Source organism: Aplidium turbinatum, chromosome 9 (genome assembly GCF_918807975.1).
Source record: "Aplidium turbinatum chromosome 9, kaAplTurb1.1, whole genome shotgun sequence".
Taxonomy (NCBI): domain Eukaryota; kingdom Metazoa; phylum Chordata; class Ascidiacea; order Aplousobranchia; family Polyclinidae; genus Aplidium; species Aplidium turbinatum.
In genome coordinates this window covers 14398677-14420294 of record NC_137480.1, presented here as the reverse complement: position 1 = coordinate 14420294, position 21618 = coordinate 14398677, and the positions used below count along the sequence as shown (strand labels likewise).

The 21618-nt window shown below is 38.6% G+C and overlaps 1 protein-coding gene across 2 annotated transcripts in view; it reads left to right on the top strand.

The window, feature by feature from the left end:
• LOC145777187 (uncharacterized) overlaps nucleotides 1-21115 on the top strand; it is a 36251-nt gene extending 15136 nt beyond the window's left edge. Inside the window, exons 15-35 of one of the 2 annotated variants that reach the window (XM_082588507.1) lie at nucleotides 945-1004; nucleotides 3978-4034; nucleotides 6429-6482; nucleotides 7397-7483; nucleotides 7923-7985; nucleotides 8777-8833; nucleotides 9167-9310; nucleotides 9972-10049; nucleotides 10572-10739; nucleotides 10837-10920; nucleotides 11597-11770; nucleotides 12115-12264; nucleotides 13080-13160; nucleotides 13716-13754; nucleotides 13977-14126; nucleotides 15235-15315; nucleotides 15865-15903; nucleotides 16146-16295; nucleotides 17107-17187; nucleotides 18321-18431; nucleotides 19106-21115. In XM_082588507.1, coding sequence (XP_082444633.1) covers nucleotides 945-1004; nucleotides 3978-4034; nucleotides 6429-6482; nucleotides 7397-7483; nucleotides 7923-7985; nucleotides 8777-8833; nucleotides 9167-9310; nucleotides 9972-10049; nucleotides 10572-10739; nucleotides 10837-10920; nucleotides 11597-11770; nucleotides 12115-12264; nucleotides 13080-13160; nucleotides 13716-13754; nucleotides 13977-14126; nucleotides 15235-15315; nucleotides 15865-15903; nucleotides 16146-16295; nucleotides 17107-17187; nucleotides 18321-18431; nucleotides 19106-19141 — 1944 coding nt within the window. In that variant the 3' untranslated portion in view covers nucleotides 19142-21115. The remainder of the gene's footprint in view (nucleotides 1-944; nucleotides 1005-3977; nucleotides 4035-6428; nucleotides 6483-7396; nucleotides 7484-7922; nucleotides 7986-8776; nucleotides 8834-9166; nucleotides 9311-9971; nucleotides 10050-10571; nucleotides 10740-10836; nucleotides 10921-11596; nucleotides 11771-12114; nucleotides 12265-13079; nucleotides 13161-13715; nucleotides 13755-13976; nucleotides 14127-15234; nucleotides 15316-15864; nucleotides 15904-16145; nucleotides 16296-17106; nucleotides 17188-18320; nucleotides 18432-19105) is intronic. The other variant, XM_082588508.1, reaches the window with a different exon arrangement.
• The last annotated feature ends 503 nt before the right edge of the window (nucleotides 21116-21618 follow it).

Genomic DNA, 21618 nt, shown 5'->3' with positions numbered 1-21618 from the left:
CTTTATGTATCGTTGTGGTATTGTACCGTACTATTGCAGTGATGCAAGAATACTCCATTACACATGTTGGCTGTAACATTGGTCTTAATTGTAATGTATATATGTTTAAGATTGAAAGTCAATCAAAAATCTTCACTACATGAGGTGGATAGAAAAGAAAGCCACATTGCAAATCTACACAAATGTTTACTTCTCAATGAACCCTTTTAAAAGACCATAAACATTGCCATAAAGCACCTTTTTTAAGAGTGCCTGGATATCACTTCACTACTGTATAAGAGTGGTATAATGTATATCAACAATCAAGGCCGTTGAGAGGATTATTTGGGCTATTATGAATAAGACACTCAGGCCCCTAATTTCGGTCCTTCTAAAAAACACCAAATCCAATGAATGTGAGGCGGTTTCTTCAAGTTCCCGGGCCTCTTGAAATGGTTACGAGCCCCTAAAATCATCCCGCGTTCTAAAGTACCCTCTGGACCTCTCTGTCAACGCTACTGCCAACTACCGATTGGTTAAAACATTGATCTAAAAGGTGGATATTTACAAAGGCTGGAAGCTCCGGCCGGAGTTGACATCACTAGCCGGAACATCCTGCGTCCGGCCAACATTTTGCCTCTGGTGCATCACTACTATTAACACAGTAGTCCCCACGTATTAAGCCCACCTCGGGACTTAACTTTGGGTTAAATAAGCGGGTAGGCCTAGACATTTTCTATTACAGGAATGAGTGGGAATAATTCCGGACTGGACCAAATTAGGCTTAACAAGCGGGTGGACTTGTTAAACGTGGGTTAATAAGCGTGGACTACTGTACCTAAAAACAAAACAAACATACATCTTTCCTGCGTAGATTGCGAACTACATTTCATGTTTAAGAATAGATGTGCTCTATAAATTTACACGTTATTAACGTTGCAATGTATGACAAACTTGGTTTTCAGGATCACCTTGCCGATCTGTTGGAAGAGCAATGCGATCAACTTGGAATCTTATCCGGATTGGTGAGTAAACCATCAAGCTCCTGTCGGGTTTTGTGATCAATTTAGTTAACAAAACTTGTAGACCGTTTGTCACTATGAAACTTTTCACAGTAGTCTTTCAATATTTTTTTTTCGATTTCTATTGAACTTGTAACTTTTTCACGATCTCTTGGTTGGTTGGCTCACTGGCCTAATGGACAGTGTCAGCAGACGAGTCAGCGATTTGACAAAATGTTGACTGTACTTTCATGCGGCTGATCTGTGCAATTCAAAAACACACAGTTCCTCTTCATTGCCGATCTTGCGTACAATGCGGTTTATGTTTTGTAGCTTTCAATGTTTTTTCACTACCCGGTGACTGCAACACAGTTAATCTATGCGGAAATATATTTAAAAACTGGATAAAAGATAGCGAGCTTTAAGTGTGAAAGTGCCTTACGAAGCTACTGCTATTGAATGTTTTCATTGTTTCACAAATTCAAAAAGGATGCTGACGTGGTGATACGCATTGTCATGTGACGTTCCATGTCATCCCCCAGCTAGCAAAGTTTTTTTTTACATTGATTCAACGCATACTATCGTTAATCGAATGCAAAAAGGATTGATATTGCTTGGAAGGTGTCTGTTCGCTGAACTGGCCTGGAGGAACCATCCAATCTTTTGTATTCAATTTACACACTTTTTGTATTACGCGCCCAGAAAATTACGCCAAACTTGTTGTTAATCTGGAAATTGCAGGTGCATTGCTTACTGAAGCAGAAAGCCTAACTGCAGAATGCTTACTGAAGCAGAAAGCAATATTTTAATTTGATCGTTATCTTGTAAATAGTTATTAACATGCATTGTTGAAGATAATCTCAACCCCAGATAGCAAAATCTATCAATTTTGCGTTGATTGAAATTCTGCAGACATTGAATCAATGTAAAAATGACGGATATTACTGTCTGGAATCTGCAAACGTCCGTTCGAAGGTTTACTTTATAAACTTTAAAATATTTCCTTGGGTGGTTTGCAAATGCACCTCTCTGACAACTTTATTTGAGTGATCGTGCCTTTTTCTATTTCCAGCTACAAAGCCTTTAAATCACACCAGCAGGCAGCATATGTTTTGTGGTGGCTTGTGAGTGCGTTGTGTCCTGCTTATGTTGTTTTCTTGTTCCCATCAACTGTACTATGCTTATGATATCATAGATCAGTGGTTTTTTGGTGATTGTGGGTCAATAAAAACTACGTATTAGTTCATTCTTTTGACGACTATTTCGGCCAAAACCTGGTTTTGTGAAAAAAGCTATGAAATGAAGAGTCGGCCCTGGTTGAAGTACAGCACACCACGAAGCTGGGCGGTGCCGGATGTGTTTTAGGCTTACCAAAAAAGCTATTTTTGTTTTCTGTTCTTGTGCCTGATATTCAAATCGTTCGATTTGTTAAAGCACAGAAAGTGGTTAGCATGTAATGACAAAATTTCACCGGATATTTAAACAAAACAAGCGGAAGTTATGCTCAAGTTTTCACAACAGACTTCAGTCTTCGAAAGTAGCGTTGGCAATCGGCAATTGCCGAGGTGATTGCCAACGCAGATGCATGAATGACGCATTAGCGTCGGCAATAAAAATGCGGAAGCACACGAGCGCTTGTAAGGACCACAAGATTACAAAAAAAAACGAATTTTGTTATACTACACCAGACTAGGATGTTGATTCAATCTTACTATTGCTGGATGTTTTATTTGGGTTACTTCCTACTTCGCCGGTGCTCAGACACGTGCCCAGCTGGGAGAAATGAACCTTTTTTAGAAATATCATTGATAAAGATATGCATTGATTTAACGCCAGTAGACTTCAAATTATTGTAAGCATCTACTCCTTATTGCGCCTCGCTTTCCGTTATCTCGTCCAGCTGATACAGCATCTGATGATACCGATTCTGACTAGTTCTTTATCAAACAGACTATGTGTTGCTCGCAGTGTCCCAATTGTGCCGAAATTATGGTAGCTATACGTAAATCAAGGCAATCTTCTCGCAGGGAGCTATTAATTTGTTACCGGTACCTGGTTGAGCAATTAACGTTATTTTATGATAATTCAACGTCGCTAGATGTCGAATTAATGTAAAACAAACGTAAATTTCTTATTGGGCATTGTTGTTACGCAATATAACCCGTCGGGAAAATTAAATCGATTTATACTGACTCGAACGTTGAGTCAACCCAAAATTAATTTACTCCCCCCCCCCTGAGTTGTTAACGTGAATTACCGTAACAGCGTGCTTATCGCGTTGCTCGCTTTATCGCTACTTTTGGTATTATTACATCACAACAAATCCAACAATGCGGTCGTGATAGGCTACTCTAGTATATTTTTCGCTTCTCGTTTTACAGGTTTTGGTACAATTTTTTCGTATTAAACGTTTACAGCAATTGTCGAGGCAATTACAAATTTTGCCGTTTGGCCTCGGCAACGTTTTTGCCGAAGTAAAAATATGCTAATTTCGAAGACTGAGACTTTGAATCAAAATAACGTTCACCTGGTGTAAAGTGAAAACTATTTGGGTTTCATCTAATGCAGGGGTGCCCAAAGTTTTTTTAGCCACATGCCGCATTTCGTTTTCGCGAGTCTTGGCGGCCACATTAAAATTTTTACTCATGTTTTCCTTGAAATTGGGCCTAAGCCTCAAGATTGTGTATTCTAGAGCCTAGACGGGGGCCGCACATAGTGTTTCGCGGACCGCACTTTGGGCGCCGTTGATCTAATGTATCGCTGTTTTTAGCTTTACTCTTTGAATATGCGAGTTTGTTTCTGCACTGTGATTAATTTTGAGAACTTTGTATAACATTGTGTTAAGTCAACATCAATACTACAATTTTTTCCACCTCATATCGTTTTAGTTTTAAACAATCAAAACATTACAATTTTGAATGATAGACTTGATAGTGTACGGCGTAAATTCCCATTTCAACCCATTGTTTCAAGTTTTGCTGTTCATTTGACTTGCAGTGTCGCCGACAAGTACCAGTAGCTGTGACGAACTATCTTCCTCAATTTGAGACCGCTGTAAGTACAAGAATTGCAAATCAACTCTTTAGTACCTGCTGTGAGGCTATGTATAGATTTACAAATCATAAACACGACCAGACTACGTCATAAACTACGTACTGATTAAAAGTGTATTCTTACCAATGTATGAAAGTTTTTCGGCGATAGCAAAATCATCTGAAATTTTCCAAAATCGCACATTGAAACACATTTTAAGTTCAGTGTTGTGCGGAAGGGTTCATTTTGTTCAGTTATGACATTTTTACATTAATTGACCAATGGTTATGTGATAAATAGCAACACCAACAAATCAGACCAATCACATCAATGAAACTTTGATTGGTAGTGATTTGTTTTGATTATTAGTTGAACAAAATAAATAATTAATAAAGAAAAACGACAGCACCGATCGATGGCCTTTAAAAATTGTGAACGAAGACTCGGCAAGGTCGTACTAGGTTGGGTACCTCTAATACACTCTGCCAGAATTGTCAGTGTTGCCAGATGTTTTCAACTAAGGTAGTATCGATTTTATTGAAGCAAATTGGAATTAATAGGTAATGAAATGATTCAACGATACAACACTCCGTAACTGTTAAAAAATTTCCGCAACTGAGAAGCAAAAGTAGCCCAGGTTTTGCAGGCAAACCTTGTAGATCTGGCAACCCTTAAAAATTGTCAGGCATTGTTGGTATTTTCAGGGATTGGCTGACATTATAAAGGGTTGTCAGACCATAATCTTAACCTTGACCCCCAATTATAATCCTAACCGTAATCTGAAAAACTAGTCCATTTGAAACTGGCATCCTTGACAATGCCCGAAAATGCTTGACAATGCCTGACAATGGGTATTTTGAGGTACCGTACTAGGTTGGTTCGGCGTCCGAAGTTGATCAAAATTTATTGGTATCTGACCCTTGTGACCATGAGAAGCGGAGATCCAATGTGCAATTTGCCATGCTTACGCCTACAAGTATAGAACTGCCTCGCAAAACCTGCACGTTCAAAAGCAAAATTCGATGATGATTCTGAAATCGCTACGTTGTAAAAACTTACAAATGTCAATATTCTGTCAATAAAGTTGCACAAATGAATGGTTTCTGGATACTTGTAAAGTTGTTTCCATGAATTATATATTTGCTCTAAGCCTCCCGGTTGCCAGCTTCACAATAGATTGACACTCAAATACAAACAACTGTATTTGTTACGACTACTGCAAGAGCGTTTACCAGCTTATAGCTTTAGTCCATTTTTTGTCACGATAATAATCAATTAATAAGTTCTGTGTCAGTCTCGTATCTTTAAAGTAGCCTACATATGTGTTTTAATTTTTTAATTTTAACGTTTGTTTTGTAATAGCAATCACAAACCACTAACCAGTATTATTTTCTCACAATGTGTGATTGTTGAAGATTTTCTTCTTGCTTTATGCTTATGAGGCAGCAGTTCAGGCAACATCTCCCAATTGCTGCACAACCAGTGCAATATCTTCATATCAGAGTCTATGAGATCCACAATTCCACATGCTCTGCATGTCGAAACACTGAATAGTGTGAATAGTGATTTACGATTTGCTGTTTGAGGTTTGCCACTAACACAGGCTGGTGAGTCACACAAACCGCAAGAAAACATGTTGTGTTTGAAGCGACCAACACCAGTACGGAGGCGATTCAAAGTCACCCATTTTTTTCTTGGCAGGTCTGAGCCAGGTGAGGTCACTTTACTGTCTGGTGCGATTTGAAGCTGACCGGACCATGAAATGTTTTCCCAGCAATCTCCATGACTGCATAAGGTCGAAGTGATCTTCATGAAGCGCCATAATGTGTCGAGAAAAGGGTACCTGGAAGGCAGGCGTTGACGTGTGAGCTGTTGTGCGTCAAGGCATACAGTGTGGAGAAGTTGGCTATTATTGACCTCTGCCTTTAATGCGAGCCGTGTGGTGGAGTTCTCTCGGCGTAGTTTTGGTGGGGCGATGCCTGAAATCACTGGTAACAAGCCTGTGGAGGTTGGACGCAGGCATCCAGTGATTATGCGTATGGTGTCGTTAAGGGTGATATCTACATTTTCTGCATGTGTGCTGCGGCTCCAGACTGGAGAAGCATATTCGGCAGCACTGTGGTACAGTGTACACAAGAGCACTGGTGCGCAGTGTTGGGGTTTAGATTCTCCAAGTCGATCCAAGTAGGCATCTGAGAAGGTTGTTTCTTGCTGATGCTTTGGCATGCACTGAGTGACAATGTTTTTGGGATGTGAAAGCGATACTAAAAATGTGCATTGTCGTCATTTGTTTTGTTTTCGAATCCCTGACTTTGCTAAATAGTTAAATAGCTATTGACACAACGTTGCGTGTTTTGCTTGCATTGTATTTTTCTTGTTGCTTTAAGATTGATAGAAATTGAATTCTCTTTTCAGAATGTGGATGATATATGTACAACGCTATTGATGTGCACGTCGCCTCCAGTCAAAGTAAGTGCAGTCTTGATATTTTTTTAAATGTCGATTTCATATAAAAAATTGAAGAGATGGCTGAGCATATATCACTGCTAAGTGGGCCAATTCAGCAGCTTCGCTTAAAACTGACAAAAACATTTGTTTTGTTTTTTCGTCTGACGCATCCATCAATGTTTGATTGTTTATCATCTGAAGAAATTAGGCTTTATGATAAGCAACATTCTTGGAAACATAAGATCGTGCGTTTCAGTTTCTGTAGAATTGCCACATTTTCTTTCGCACGTTGGTACGGTTGTCTTAGTTCTTGCAATCTGATTTAATTATGACTTCTAAGTTATTTTAGTGACCACTTTTTTCAATTTTAAACTCATATGTCAATTTTAACATGTTTAACCGTTTGAAGTTACTCGGTATCATTTTCCAGACAGCAAAGTCGGTCATTTTTACATTGATTCAACGTCTGCAAACGTTGAATCAATGTAAAAATGACAGATTTTGCTGTCTGGGAATTGTCTGTGCGGGTACTACAAAGTGAACTCTCTACCAAAGCTTTATTTTTTAATTTCGTAACATATTTACTTTGAACCATTTGACTACATTGTTTCCTCCGAATTATTCCACTGCTTTTCACAAGACTAACACAATCGGTACCGCTTTCAAAATCGGCAAAACGACCCTATACCCGGTTTTTGGTTTTGAACCATTGATGCTTCTCCCAAGCAGAGACGTGACCAGCCTTGTCACAGACCCGATGCCACTCTATTTCTTAGATTGCAATCCAGCAAGATAAAAAGGGCATTGTTTCAATGTTTTTTAGTTTGCGTGAAATCTTCTCTCTGATTGCATAAATGTCGACAGCGTCTTCCAAGGGCGCTATCGCTTGGTTCCATCAATAAAATGCAACTTAAAAAATGCTTGTATTTTTGCAGCCTCCTGTGGGTGGTGACGTTTGCCAAGATTGTATTGTATTTACCAAAGACTGGCAAGTTACTCTCGTCCACAATGAAACCTTCGTAGTAAGTTACCCATCTTACTTTAGCCATAATGACTTGAAGTAACGCGTACATTCAAATCAATGTTGGTCACATTTTTTCAACTACCTATAGTTTTTTCAAATTGTGTTTCATTTTATGAGTAGATAAACATCGTTTTTGGTAAGTGAGCAGCGTGTTTTCTGCATCTAATATTCAATAACTTGTCCAACATGTATATTAACTGAGTGGAGTGCAAAGACGTGAATTACACGGTAAAAGTTTTTTTTAAAATAATTTTACTTTAGCATGTCCTTTTGTCATTTCTCCCGAAAACAAATATATTTTAATCAAAATATTTGAATGAATATTAATGAAGACGATATTTTAATCAAATATGTTTCTTGCGATTTTTGAGAGGACGTCTAAAAATGCCCGACTCCATTTGTGCAGTAACTGGTATTCGTATCTGCTTATCTTTCAGGACAATCTACTTGACAAAGCCGCTCTCACCTACTGCGATCAACTGCCATTTTTCCGAAATAAGGTGAATGTACTGTAGTTTCAATTTCAACAAACTAGTTGGCTTATTTTTTTGGCGATGTACGGATTTATTATTTCCATTGTTAGTTGTTACACGATGATTTGGTTGTAAACCAGCAACTGCTACGTAACCCTTTAAGAAAAGGATCAAGCAAAGCTGGTCCCTATAAAGAAAAAAAAAGGGACCAAGCTTATGGGCGTTAGACTTAATATTATTCGGCACTGATTCTTCCAAAAGAAATCGTTTTGGCTACTTTTTTTGACAGTCGTATCATGAATGCCATACCAGATTTGAAGGTCTTCGTTGACTTACATTGTCTCTCTGTTGGAGACCAGTCTTGTAATGTTATTGCAACTTAGTCAGTTTTGTCGTCTATCGGTAGTGGCTTCACAAGTGGCTGGTATTGGGACCTTATTTGATTTTCAAGATTTTCATTTTAGAACTATAGGTAAAAATCCTTGTCGCTTTTTTAAAGTTTTTTTACCGTTCAAACAGCAAATAAATCTTGTATTTAGCCTTGTTTGCTAACCAGAGATGAAGTTGTGCTGCACAACTCATTAAAAAGCTTAACACCAAATGCATTACGGTTTGTAAATCCTATATGTCTACCTTTCTCTTTCCACCATTTGAAAGCATTTGCATCTCTAATGTGAGTCCTGCATTTCAATACTGAATCTGTGTATCTAACAAGCAGTAGAAACATTGAGAATGCTTTGTTACTTGATAAGACGTTTGTGCTTGGTTGAAAGTATTTTATAGCGATCTTTTTCTGATCAACATCTTGCTTCACGCAGTGTGACGAGGTAGCAAGGCAAGGGATACTGAATCTTCTTGACTACGTGAAAAAAACTGTAAGTTTGAGCCATAATTTTAAACGCAATTTTGCAATTGTTTAGAAGTTTGATGTTTAAATTGTTTTCTTGCTGAGTACTCAGAGTAGTGTAACTGTTTGAAATCACCACAGAAAGAAGCTAGAATATAAGCTGTTCATTGTCATAGAATTTCGCTGCGTTAGCGTCTAAAGAGCGGGGGGCATGTAAGAATAAACAAGTCAATGGACAAACTCTCATTCTCTCATTCTATCATTCTATCAACCCTGTCCAGATAAAAATTAAATTGACTTTCCCTGCTTAATTTATCACAACCTAGCATCTGCGTTCCATCATACCCCCTGTTGTGTGCAGGAAGCGTCGATCATCTGCACGAAAGTGGATCTCTGTGGCGACGTAAGTGGTAGAAAGCTTCTTCTTTCCGATGCACCTCAGTCGAAGCCTGTTCAAGTGCAGAAGCAAGGATCTGTCGTTGGTTTTACTAAAGAATCTAAGCAGGTAATTTTTTCAGGAATCCATTAGTTAGATTTTATGGCTGCTTGTGGTTTCACAACTTGACCAGACAACCGGGTATATTGCCATGTAAATTGTTTCAACTTTTACTCTAGAACTCTGTTGATATTTGACTTCGACTCAAGAATAGCCTGTCAGTCTTGGCATCACCAAACTTTTACATGTTGACTTTCCTCAATTTTCAAGTGGGAAGTTTAGTTGCAACTGCACGCTAACAATGCGCTCAATTTCTAATAAGAAAGGTCTTAATGTGTATCAACCAGGATTGTTTGATTTCAAGTCTGTAGCCACCTTAAATAGACAATAAAATACAGTAGTCCGATTTTTTTTCAACTTCAACAAATCAACCATTTGCCAAAAGATTTGCTGAAATAGAAACTAATCTAGCTGTATCTCCTAAAGTTTGCCGTCAATCGCACCCAAAAGAAATGGTTTTGAGAAAAAGTTAACTCGCCATGCACCAAAAACTCAATCTTTCTTTTCTAGTCTAATTGTCATTTTATCACCGAAAGACATTCATACGAAAAAGTCCTATAGAACCTTACTGAAAGCATTGCTTTTCAGTAAGTCACAGTGAATTAAGTCTTGTGGAATTTGAGATGTTTGATGAAACGTTGCCAACAACACGCTTTCTCTTGTTGTTCAGGAATCTTCTCTTGCTTGTACGATATGCTTATTGGTGGCGGACGACCTTGACAAGATTTTGGAACAGAACGCAACTGAGGTTTTTTTTCTTTGCAATTGTTAGGTGTGACTGTGGCAAGCCTGAATTTTCCTTTTTATGAAATCGTTTCAGACGTTATTTTTGCGAGCGTTAAGAACGGATTAAAATGGAGGCCTTTTAAAATTCTTGAATGTAGGCCTACGTTTAGAAAACTCCATTCAAGGCTTGAACTATCGAATTGTGTTTATCTCTTGTTTGATAACATGCTTTGCTTTTTTTTTTCATGAAAGCTTTTCATGAAAACAAAAATAAAGTGAAACAAAAAAAACTTACTGAATCATTTTAGACAAATATAGAGCCAAGAATACTTTGTGTCTGTAATCGACTTCAGTCCTCAGTTCTGAAGGTTTGTGTTGGATGTATTTTCCAGGCCATTTATTTTCGTAAGCCACGATATTTTCTAATTTACAAGTTTGCTAGCTCATGTGTAGAGAGATGTATCCGAATCAAAGACATCTCAGTATGAATCGTCCCCGTTGGTCGGCTTTCATTTCAAATTTTATTTAACGCATATTATTACAGGCGGAAATTATAAGTGCACTTGAAAAGGTGTGTACTCTTTTGCCAACTCAATACAAAGAAAGCTGTGACAAGTTTATTAGTGATAATTATGATTCATTTCTCAAGTCACTCATCAATCTTGTACCACCGAAAGAAGTGTGTGGCCTCCTCCGCCTATGTCCTAAACAGGTCAGTCACTTGGTAGCTGCGTGCATGACCACGTTTGTCTCGTTTATTTCACTCTTTTTTCTATCGACATGCTCTGTCATTTATTGTGTTGTTGCAGAGGGTGAAGGGAATCGGTTTGTGCGTGATGTGTGAAGCTATTGCTGGGGAGTTGGACCGTAAATTAAGCGACAATTCCACCCAGGTAAGCCATATTACACAACTCCTCTGGATCAATGTTTCATTTTACCTTTTCACCTCAGTACCGCCCCTGGCGTAGTCTAAACTGTCACTTCACACATCATAAACAGTAAACACATTAAAAATTGTGAATACTCCAGCAGGCCATCACAAAAAAGTTATATAGTGCGTCAAACCATAGGAATTTCAAATGATGACGTTTGGTCGCACCAATTGTATGATTCGCTGATCGTACGAAAGATGCTGTAACTTGCAAATTTGTAAATGAAACGAAAGTTAGTTGAACGTTTGTAGCTAAGGTGACGCGCTGCGCTACTCCTGGCGTCGAGGCTAAGGTTTGATTAATTACTTATCGAGATATAGGCATATACTCGAGTTTATTTTTATTTTTTTTTATAATAAGACTTTTAAAATTGTATGAAAACTAGAGCAAACAGACAAAAGTCGACTTTCACCCAACAAATAATAAAAAAGGTTTGCCATTGTAACTGATCACAACTTTTTGTGATAATTTAGCTTTTACACTGGAAGTACGCGTTAGGCTAAAGTTGTAAATTAGAAAACATGATGAACATGTTTGTGAATTAGATGCCTTGTAAAAATTTCCTTTCAATACCACGGTACACAGAAATGTTTCATGCTTTGTCGTACTGTCACATTTTTATGATGCAAATTCACAGGAAGAAATTGAAAACGCTCTTGAAAAAGTTTGTCATCTGGTCACTGGCCAACTGAGAGACGAGTGTGACGACTTCATCAAAATAAACTCTCCTGCTATCTTGGATCTCCTTGTCAAAGATTTAGCTCCTTTGACCATATGCCCTGAGCTCCACATGTGTCCGAAGAAGAAGAAGGTATTTTTTTCATTTCCTTCAAGCATTTGTTAAACTGCAGTAGATAACTTCACAAAGTAGATTGTAAAGATAAAGTTGATAATATGCCCAGCTTGTGGTAAAAGAATTAAGTTGATTCTCTGAAACATCTTTGTGTACATGTAGGTTAGGGTTAAATAAACTTGCTCGTTGAAAATACATTTGACATATGCTTTTGTAAGAACGCTACTTGTGCATTGCGTCGATTCGAAGATTTCGACCGCCAAGTCCAATGAGTTACGTCAAGGCAACCATGCTTGACGTTGCCGCAGCATCAACACTTGGATTTTTATGTCTCGGTGATGTTTTTATTTTTCTCACACCAGATTGTGAAAAGCACCGGCGTTCCATGTGACGTATGCAAGGTCGCCATAGAGTTCCTTGACCGGGAGCTCGAGGCAAACGCGACTCGTGAAGACATTGAACGAGCTTTGGATAGGCTTTGTGCAAGACTACCAAGTGATCTTACAAGCGCTGTAAGTTAAAAATATCTGTTGAAATTTTGACAACTGATATATTATCCCAGACAACAAAATTCAATATTTTTACATTGATTTAACGTCTGCAGACGCGAAGCTTCGCATTTCCGGCAACATTAAGGTAAAGGTAATGGTGGTCCCATACTTGATTCAAGTGTCTGTTATGAGAAGATAAGGTTCTCATTGTACTAAGCCTTCGGCACTAAGGAGAGTAGGGTGGCTAGTTCCTTTCTCTCGACCGCCTTTTCTGCAGAAGTTGCCCACCCAATTTATCAACTTATTACACCCCAGGTAGATTTGAGCAGCGTTTTTAACAATCAGCTGAAGCTGGAAGTATAACCATGTTTGCATGATTGGAAAGCCAACGCCTTATCCGTTGCGCCATCCCACCGCCAATCCTCAACTGAACAATTATTTTATGCTTCACTACAATCTTGCTTTCAATAACCGAAATTTAAATGGCTTTCAAACTAACTTCACTACTTTTAATTCTATACAACTTATACAAAATGTAATATTTTTAAGTTCGACTAAACGTAAACCTTGCAGTGTTTCGGATAAGCTAAAAGCGGATGTAGTTTCGCATCTCCATGAGCCAAAGTTCTTACTCTGACATGCGATACCTTCTGAGCGCTGTCAACTTTAACAGTCTCAGGGCTGTTTTGTTTTAAAAACAAATTCTTTTTAAGACAAAGATGTCGTCGACAGTCTGAATAAATACCGATGAGCCTGCAGCTAAGCCTGAGTGAGCATTTTTGCGTTGAGATAAACTCTGTGTTTGAAACTAGAATCAATCATTTTATTTATTTCAGTGCGATGACATTGTGAAGCAGTTCACTCCTGAGATTCTTGACTTGGCCGACCATATTTTCGATCCCGACTACGTTTGTAATGTGAGTATTTCCTTGGCCACTGTAACCAGCTTTACTGTTTTGTGCTGCTTCATAGAAGCTTCCAATGGAAATTGATGCTCACCGCAACAACTCCCATTTTTTCAGCTATTAATTTTGTACAGGACTGATATCTCATAATTTTGTGACCAATAGAAAACTTTTTTAGATATTTTACTATGAATTTATATACTGTCTTACGATTTTGTATGTTACTAAGCCAACTTAACGCTTCTCAATGTCATTTCATCATGCACTCTCTTGCAATATATTCAATATCCATCCAATATCATCGAGAGTAATTCTATAGCCACAATATACAAAATACTAATGAAGCTCAAAAACAATGGATGTTTGTTTTCACTCTTTCTATTCAAAAATGAAAATTATATTGATTGGTGTCGCTCTCACGATTGTGTGGCATTACCTGTAGCAATTGATTGTTGCTGGTATAAAACTGAAAAGCACTTCATCTGATTTGTTTGCCCATTATGACATCACTTCGACCAGTGTGTGTGTGAATTCTTGACGAAGAATGTGTCGATTGTTTTGTTTCAGCATCTCAGATTTTGTCGGGAGAACAAGAAGCCTCGTCAGGTTGGTGGCACTTGACGTTTTGAAACATCTTTTATGTTCAAAACAGACATTAACCTGTGTGTTTCAGTACTTTTGTTTACTTGACGTTTTCTTTTTCTCAAAACACGACTTGTATATTTCGAATGCCAAGTTCAATAAGTTGCGTCAACTCAGCTGTTCTTGACGAAACTGAACACATCAAACTTACCACTGGATAATCACATTTCATCTCTTCCACATCAGATTGCAAAAAGCACAGGTACGGTATGTGACGTATGCAAGATCGTCATAGACTTCCTTGACCAAGAGCTCGAGGCAAACGCCACTCGTGCAGACATCGAACGAGAACTGGATGTGCTTTGTGCCAAACTACCAAGTGAACTTAAAAGAGCTGTAAGTTAAAAAAAAAAAGTTTTAAACTTGTTGATGATCGATGCTTCATATCGTTGCATCGTCGCCGTCGTTTGAGACAATGGCAGGGTACTCCTAAATATCGGGCGGGTGTTGAGCAACTGTTGTGCTGTCGGGTCAAACTCAGTGTAAACAAATTACGAGGCTTCCTTGTCGGGCTGTAGGTTGTGCAGTTGGTGATGTGGTGTACGGTTTGTTGCTTCATGTTACACGCACAGATTGCGTAAGGGAGCCTTGTCTTGTCCATGTCTTTAAGCTTTGCGAGGAGAAGGCTTTTTATTACCCCAAGCTGCAATTCTTGTCGTCGGACTTCAGAAAAGAACTGCTGCTTCAAGCCATGAAAAACCTTCCCCTTGCAATATTCAACATCTGTGCCACAAATCAAGAGATTGAGTTGCGCAAGAGATTGAGTTGCACACACGCCAATGGAACCGAAACTTTGATGTCTCGTAGAGTTTGTGTTGTGTGCTTCATCGGTGACCTGTCCAGGTAGCCGTACTGATAGGATGATGTTAAGCTTTTTATCGGGCCTTGTACTGCCTGAACAAATGGACATCTCAATTTCACTCACCTTTGTTGTTTACTTAAACACTTGTATGCCTGGAGTGAGATCGACTGGCCAGACTGTAAAAAGATTTCTCTGCATCAACTTCTCATGTGATCATCAATCATTACAATGCAACATGATGGTTGGGACGACCTTCCCTCCCTGAGAGGGTGAGTATAATATTTGATGAGCCTCATACCGTGCACGGCAGGTCATGGTGCAGGTGTTGACAGAATGGGCGTCATCATCGATCTCTGAATATCGATTTTTATCGTCTTTACCTGTTCTCTTGCCACCAAATGCATGATGTGGAAAGATGTTCAAACACACTAAGACGCCATTCCTTCATTCCCCAGTCCCCATACGCTCTGACACCCCGTTCTTCGTAAACGTCGCATGATATTCGAGATCTTTTGGAGCTGATTTGTGTTGTTTTACAACAGAGTTGCTGATATTTTGAAAACTAAACAAATACTTGACATGGCAGCTCAGTCTGAGCATTCTACTGTGGAAATAAAATATACATTTTTTCTTTTATTCCAGTGCGATGACATTGTGAAGCAGTACACTCCTGAGATTCTTGACTTGGCCGACCATATTTTCGATCCCGACTACGTTTGTAATGTGAGTATTTCCTTGGCCACTGTAACCACTTTTCTGTTTTGTGCTGCTTCATAGAAGCTTCCAATGGAAATTAATGCTCACCGCAACAACTCCCATTTTTTCAGCTATTAGTTTTGTACTGATCTGATATCTCATAATTTTGTGACCAATAGAAAACAATTTTTAGATATTTTACTATGAATTTATGTATTACTATTTTGTATGTTACTAAGCCAACTTAACGCTTCTCAATGTCATTTTCATCATACACTCTCTTGCAATATATTCAATATTCATCCAATAGCATTGGGAGTAATTCTATAGCCACAATATACAAAATATTAATGAAGCTCAAAAACAATGGATGTTTATTTTCATTCTTTCTATTCAAAAGTGAAAATGATATTGATTGGTGTCGCTCTCACGATTGTGTGGCATTACCAGTAGCAATTGATTGCTGCTGGTATAAAACTGAAAACCACTTCATCTGATTTGTATGCCCATTATGACATCACTTTGACCAGTGTGTGTGAATCCTTAACGAAGAATGTGTCGATTGTTTTGTTTCAGCATCTCAGATTTTGTCGGGAGAACAAGAAGCCTCGTCAGGTTGGTGGCACTTGATGTTTTTGAAACATCTTTTATCTTCATAAACAGATATTAACCTGTGTATGTCAGTACTTGTGTTAACTTGACGTTTCCTTTTACTCAAAACGCGACTTGTATATTTCGAATGCCAAGTTCAATAAGTTGCGTCAACTCAGCTGTTCTTGACGAAACTGAGCACATCAAACTTACCACTGGATAGTGTGTTGTTTCCATCAGTGATGTTTTCATTTCTTCCACACCAGGTTGTGAAAAGCACCGGCGTTCTATGTGACGTATGCAAGATCGCCATAGAAGTCCTTGACCAGGAGCTCGAAGCGAACGCGACTCGTGAAGACATTGAACGAGCTTTGGATAGGCTTTGTGCAAGACTACCAAGTGATCTTACAAGCGCTGTAAGTTAAAAATATCTGTTGAAATTTTGACAACTGATATATTATCCCAGACAACAAAATTCAATATTTTTACATTGATTTAACGTCTGCAGACGCGAAGGTCCGTATTTCCGGGAACATTAAGGTAAAGGTAATGGTGGTCCCATACTTGATTCAAGTGTCGGGTATGAGAAGATAAGGTTCTCATTGTACTAAGCCTTCGGCACCAAGGAGAGAGTAGGGTGGTTAGTTCCTTTCTCTCGACTGCCTTTTCTGCGGAAGTTGCCCACCCAATTTATCAACTTATTACACCCTAGGTAGGGGTGAGCAGTGTTTTTAACAATCAACTGAAGCTGGAAGTCGAACCATGTTTGCATAATTGGAAAGCCAACGCCTTATCCGTTGCGCCATCCCACCGCCAATCCTCAACTGAACAATTATTTTATGCTTCACTACAATCTTGCTTTCAATAACCGAAACTTAAATGGCATTCAAACTAACTTCACTACTTCTATACAACTTATTAAGAAATATAATATTTTTAAGTTCGACTAAACGTAAACTTTGTATTGTTTCGGATAAGCTAAAAGCGGATGTAGTTTCGCATCTCCATGAGCCAAAGTTCTTACTCTGACATGCGATACTTTCTGAGCGCTGTCAACTTTAACAGTCTCAGGGCTGTTTTGTTTTAAAAACAAATTCTTTTTAAGACAAAGATGTCGTCGACAGTCTGAATAAATACCGATGAGCCTGCAGCTAGCCTGAGTGAGCATTTTTGCGTTGAGATAAACTCTGTGTTTGAAACTAGAATCAATCATTTTATTTATTTCAGTGCGATGACATTGTGAAGCAGTTCACTCCTGAGATTCTTGACTTGGCCGACCATATTTTAGATCCCGACTACGTTTGTAGTGTGAGTATTTCTTCAGCGCGATCCTATTGCTTTGCAGAAGCGTGTGTCGAAAATTGATGCTCAGTCTAAACACAACTTTTTTACAGGTGTTATTCTCATAATGATATCTTATAAATGACTGACAGGAAACTATTGTTTAGGTTACCTATAACGAATGGCATATAGCATACGGCAGCGAGACATGCGTGCTAAGAGAGAGTAAACTTGCAAGTTTGAGAAGAACGGAAAGGGCGATGGTGAGAGCAATGTGTGGGGTAAAAACCACGAGGGAGAAAAAGACTGAAGAGCTGATGGATATACTAGAGATGAGGGAGACTCTTGGCAAATGGCGTAAAGTGGTACGAACATGTACTAAGGAGGGAGGAAGGAAGTTTTCTTCGAAAGGCATCGACTTCGAGGGTAGATGGAAAGAGGAAACGAGGACGTCCAAAAAGAGCATGAAAAGAACAGGTGAAGAATGAGGCAGACAAAGTCGAACTGAAGGAAGAATATGCGATGGATAGAATGAGATGGAGAATAGGATTGAAGGCAATTGTTGCAAGGAAAGAATCGTTCACCCCCACTAGTGGGGGCAAAACCGAATTTGGATGATGATGATATACTGTATCACGATTTCATAATAGTTTTAAACAAACTTTTATGCTTATGGATTTTCATACTGTAAATATTCTCCAGCTGTATTTATTCGACAAGATTGAGAATTGGCCGAATTTGCACATCTCAGTGTTCATGAAAAGCAATCAATGTTTATTTTTTCTCCTATTTTGGCGATTAGCGCTTTATTCACTATTTGAAAAGTAAATTATCCTGGTGACATTCAAATTTTTGAGTAGCATCCCAGTAATAGTTGACAGAAGGTAGTATAAAAAAAAAAAATTATTTGATATTTTTGCTCCGTATTGTCTCTTCGACCAGTGCGCGTGATCCATACAACGCAAAAAAGTGTTTTGTAATTAAATGCCTGATGAACAGCCTCATTTTGTATTTAAACTTTTGTTATATAATCTGTAGCAATTGATTGCTGGTGGTAATAAAGCAAAAACCGCATTTCATATGATAACTGCACTCATTATGATATCACTTCGACCAGTGCGCGTGATCCATAGATTGAGAATGTATCGATGTCATTTCAGCATCTCGATTTGTGTGGGAATGCGAAGAAGCCTGGTCTGGTTGGTGGCAACCCGTGCACTTATGGGCCATCCTATTGGTGCAAGAACGAACAGTCGGCCAAGGAATGCCATGTGAGTGCTCATAAAAGCCATTGTTTGTATACTTCAGTGATACCTAGTTCTTAAAACTATGGAGTTGTAGTTCTTAGTAGTTTTTTTTAACTTTGTTACTTGCGTTATTAAGCATAATTGTGTTGCCATATAATCTTACGCTAATGATTTCAAGGTTTATCCTGTAAAACGTACCTTTGTACATTATGAGACTGTGTTGATCTATATGGTGGTCATTTGCTTGGAAGTAATAGCCATTCTGACAGAATGATCTTCGTAATTTTTGTTCTTTATTTTTTATCTACTGTAAGTTTATGTTTTCATTTTTGACAAAAACGAAAATATCAAGAAACGATGGTTCCGCTATCGGGGTGTGCGGTTGAGCATAGCACCAAGGACAGCTCTCCATTTGATAGCACTTAGTGGCTGGAACACTTCTAGCGAAAACTTCATTCTCTTAATCTCGGTGACCGTGCCTGTGTCTGTAGTTCAAGACTCCAAACTGCCAGGGTTAAGCTTTCGAAGAGGCTTTCTCTGTCCGAGAAGAGAGGTTCTTACAATTTTCATGTTTAGTGAAGTGTAGCCTGATGGTTCGGTATCTTTCGTCACTGCGTCATTGGGAACATGACGTCGGTCTGTCCAGCTTTTTTAGGCTTAATTTGACAAATGGTGCAACTATGATCTGTTTATTTCAGGCTTTGGATCACTGTCGTCTTCATATTTGGAATTAGGTTGCGACGCAAAGAATTGACTTCAATTTTAACAGAAAATTGTATCTTGATTGTAACTTGTCTAATTTGCTGACGGGAAAATCACGTCTCGTTTACTTCAGCTTGACATAAATACGTGATTTTTTTTGTCGATGCCGATATCTTGCCCCTGTTTATAATACCCTTGTGCAATATTCCTTATGTCTGCTTTGTGGATGGTGATGTTGTATAACAGTTTGTATTTTCGTAACACAGGCACAAAAGCGCAGAACTTTTCGCAGAGTTGCGTTTTACCGAACGTGACCCTTCCTCAGGAAACCTCATTGAATCTTCCACAGCGTCTCATCGGTTTCAATCGGCATGCATGTACGATTGTACGCGTGTTGAAACCAATCCAAAAGATGTGACCAACTGACCAATCAATTAGTGTGTGCGCATTAAAGCATGACATAACTTTTTTTTTATTATACATTGCACTGAAAATAAAGACGGCAAACACAATGCAATCTACAAATGCAATAAAATATATCTCATTACATTAACAATGCCTCATCCTTAATCGTAATCTTTATGCCACACCAGAGGTTATCCTGCTTTCGTGGACCAATCATTACCACAATCATCTGGTACACCCTCCACTGACCACGAGTGCTTGGTTATAAACCATAGCAATCTATATGCACAGGCCTTAACAACGTGCGAACTGCGGTCCTGACTAAAGGCCGATGTAATTTCGATTTTGTACACTAAGCTAAGTTTTCTTTATATAGCCTACCTTTGAAATGATAGTTTTGAGAATGGCCAAGGTGTGACCTAAATGGCCAAGGTGTGACCTAAATGGCCAAGGTGTGACCTAAATGGCCAAGGTGTGACCTAAATGGCCAAGGTGTGACCTAAATGGCCAAGGTGTGACCTAAATGGCCAAGGTGTGACCTAAATGGCCAAGGTGTGACCTAAATGGCCAAGGTGTGACCACTGAATCTCAAATCATTGCAAAAATCATGATTTTACGTTAAAACAATGTCAAATCTTTCCTAATTACCAGTGTTGCCAGACGCTTTTTGGATTTCCAGCATAAGTGCCAAAATCTAGCCCATGATTTGTATGGAAACAATAACACATACACAAAGACTATATTTATTAACTAATACTCAAACTATCAACTTACACTAACGATATTGGCTACTAACAGATCGGCCTCCAGTCAAATGTTTAGCTGCATGTGTCATGGCCTGTGTATAAAGGGCTCCATAGTTTTAAGCATAGGCCTACTTGGCGAATGTGGAGTATTGATATTATTAAACTTGTAACTGCAGCATAGTTCCAGGTTTTGTTATCGGTTGTATTATGAGTAGCTGGACCAGTTCTCTTTCGTGCAGTACAGGCAAAGTCGAAAGACATAAATTTGGTGTGGGTTTTTATCCCTGGCTTGGTTTTGGAATTTAAACTATGGCACCAGGTTTAAAGTAGGTCTACTTGGAAACACGCTTAGCATCAGTAACTTTATTAAACTGCTAACTACTGACTCACATCTTCATGGTTTTTAATTAAATCAGGTTTTTTATTATTGTATTATGAATTTGTTTTACATCTAAATTCGTGCACGTTTGTCATCCGTGCAATACTTTGAAAAGTTTCAATATCTGCAAACACAACTGAAAATGAAGACTGCAAACACAATGCAATTTACAAATGCAGCAAAATACGCCACATTGCATTAACAATGACACATACTATTGTGCCACACTGGAGGTTCAATATCCACAATATTCGTACTGTAGTTGCATTCGGGGTGAGACTGTAAATATAAAAAAGTCTCTTGTACCCGTTCCTACATCCTTGTATTGAAGGCTTATAGTTTGAATGGCGTCTTTGAGTAGGCCTACTCGGTTGAAGCATTTAACAGCTCCATGTACTCGAGAATGGTAGATGCCGAAAATAGTGTACTTGATGTTTCTGCGTTTCAAATATTATTCCTTAATCTCGTGCGACTTATACTGTATTATGTATACTGTATTACCCATAAGTGTTTCAAAGACAGAAGTAGCTGTTCCTAACCAACTGAAGCAAACATGTTTAAAATGAAATAACCATCGTTAGTAAACGTCAGAAGATGTCTGCTGTCTTCCCAAAGTAGTAATATTGATAGTAGGCTACCGTGCGGAGAAGCTAAACCCAAATTAGCAAAGCATTTTGTCCCACGTCAATAATATTTTGATGTACGGCAGTGGATCCTTTGCACAGTCATAGGTTCGTTGACCTTGCATAAAGCTGTGCGTCATCGAATACCATCTGTTTTCTTCCACGCAACCACCATTGGCGAAAATTAACTTAAAGATGGCACATGAAAAAAGAAGAACTTTCTCGGTGACATCTTGTTCTTTCCATCATATCAACTTTGTAACTTCATCTCGCACAACAAACGGGTCTATATTACGTAGCTTGAAATGGCCATGCTATAGCCTTTTTAAGACTTGCTCTACTTTTAAAGATGTCGC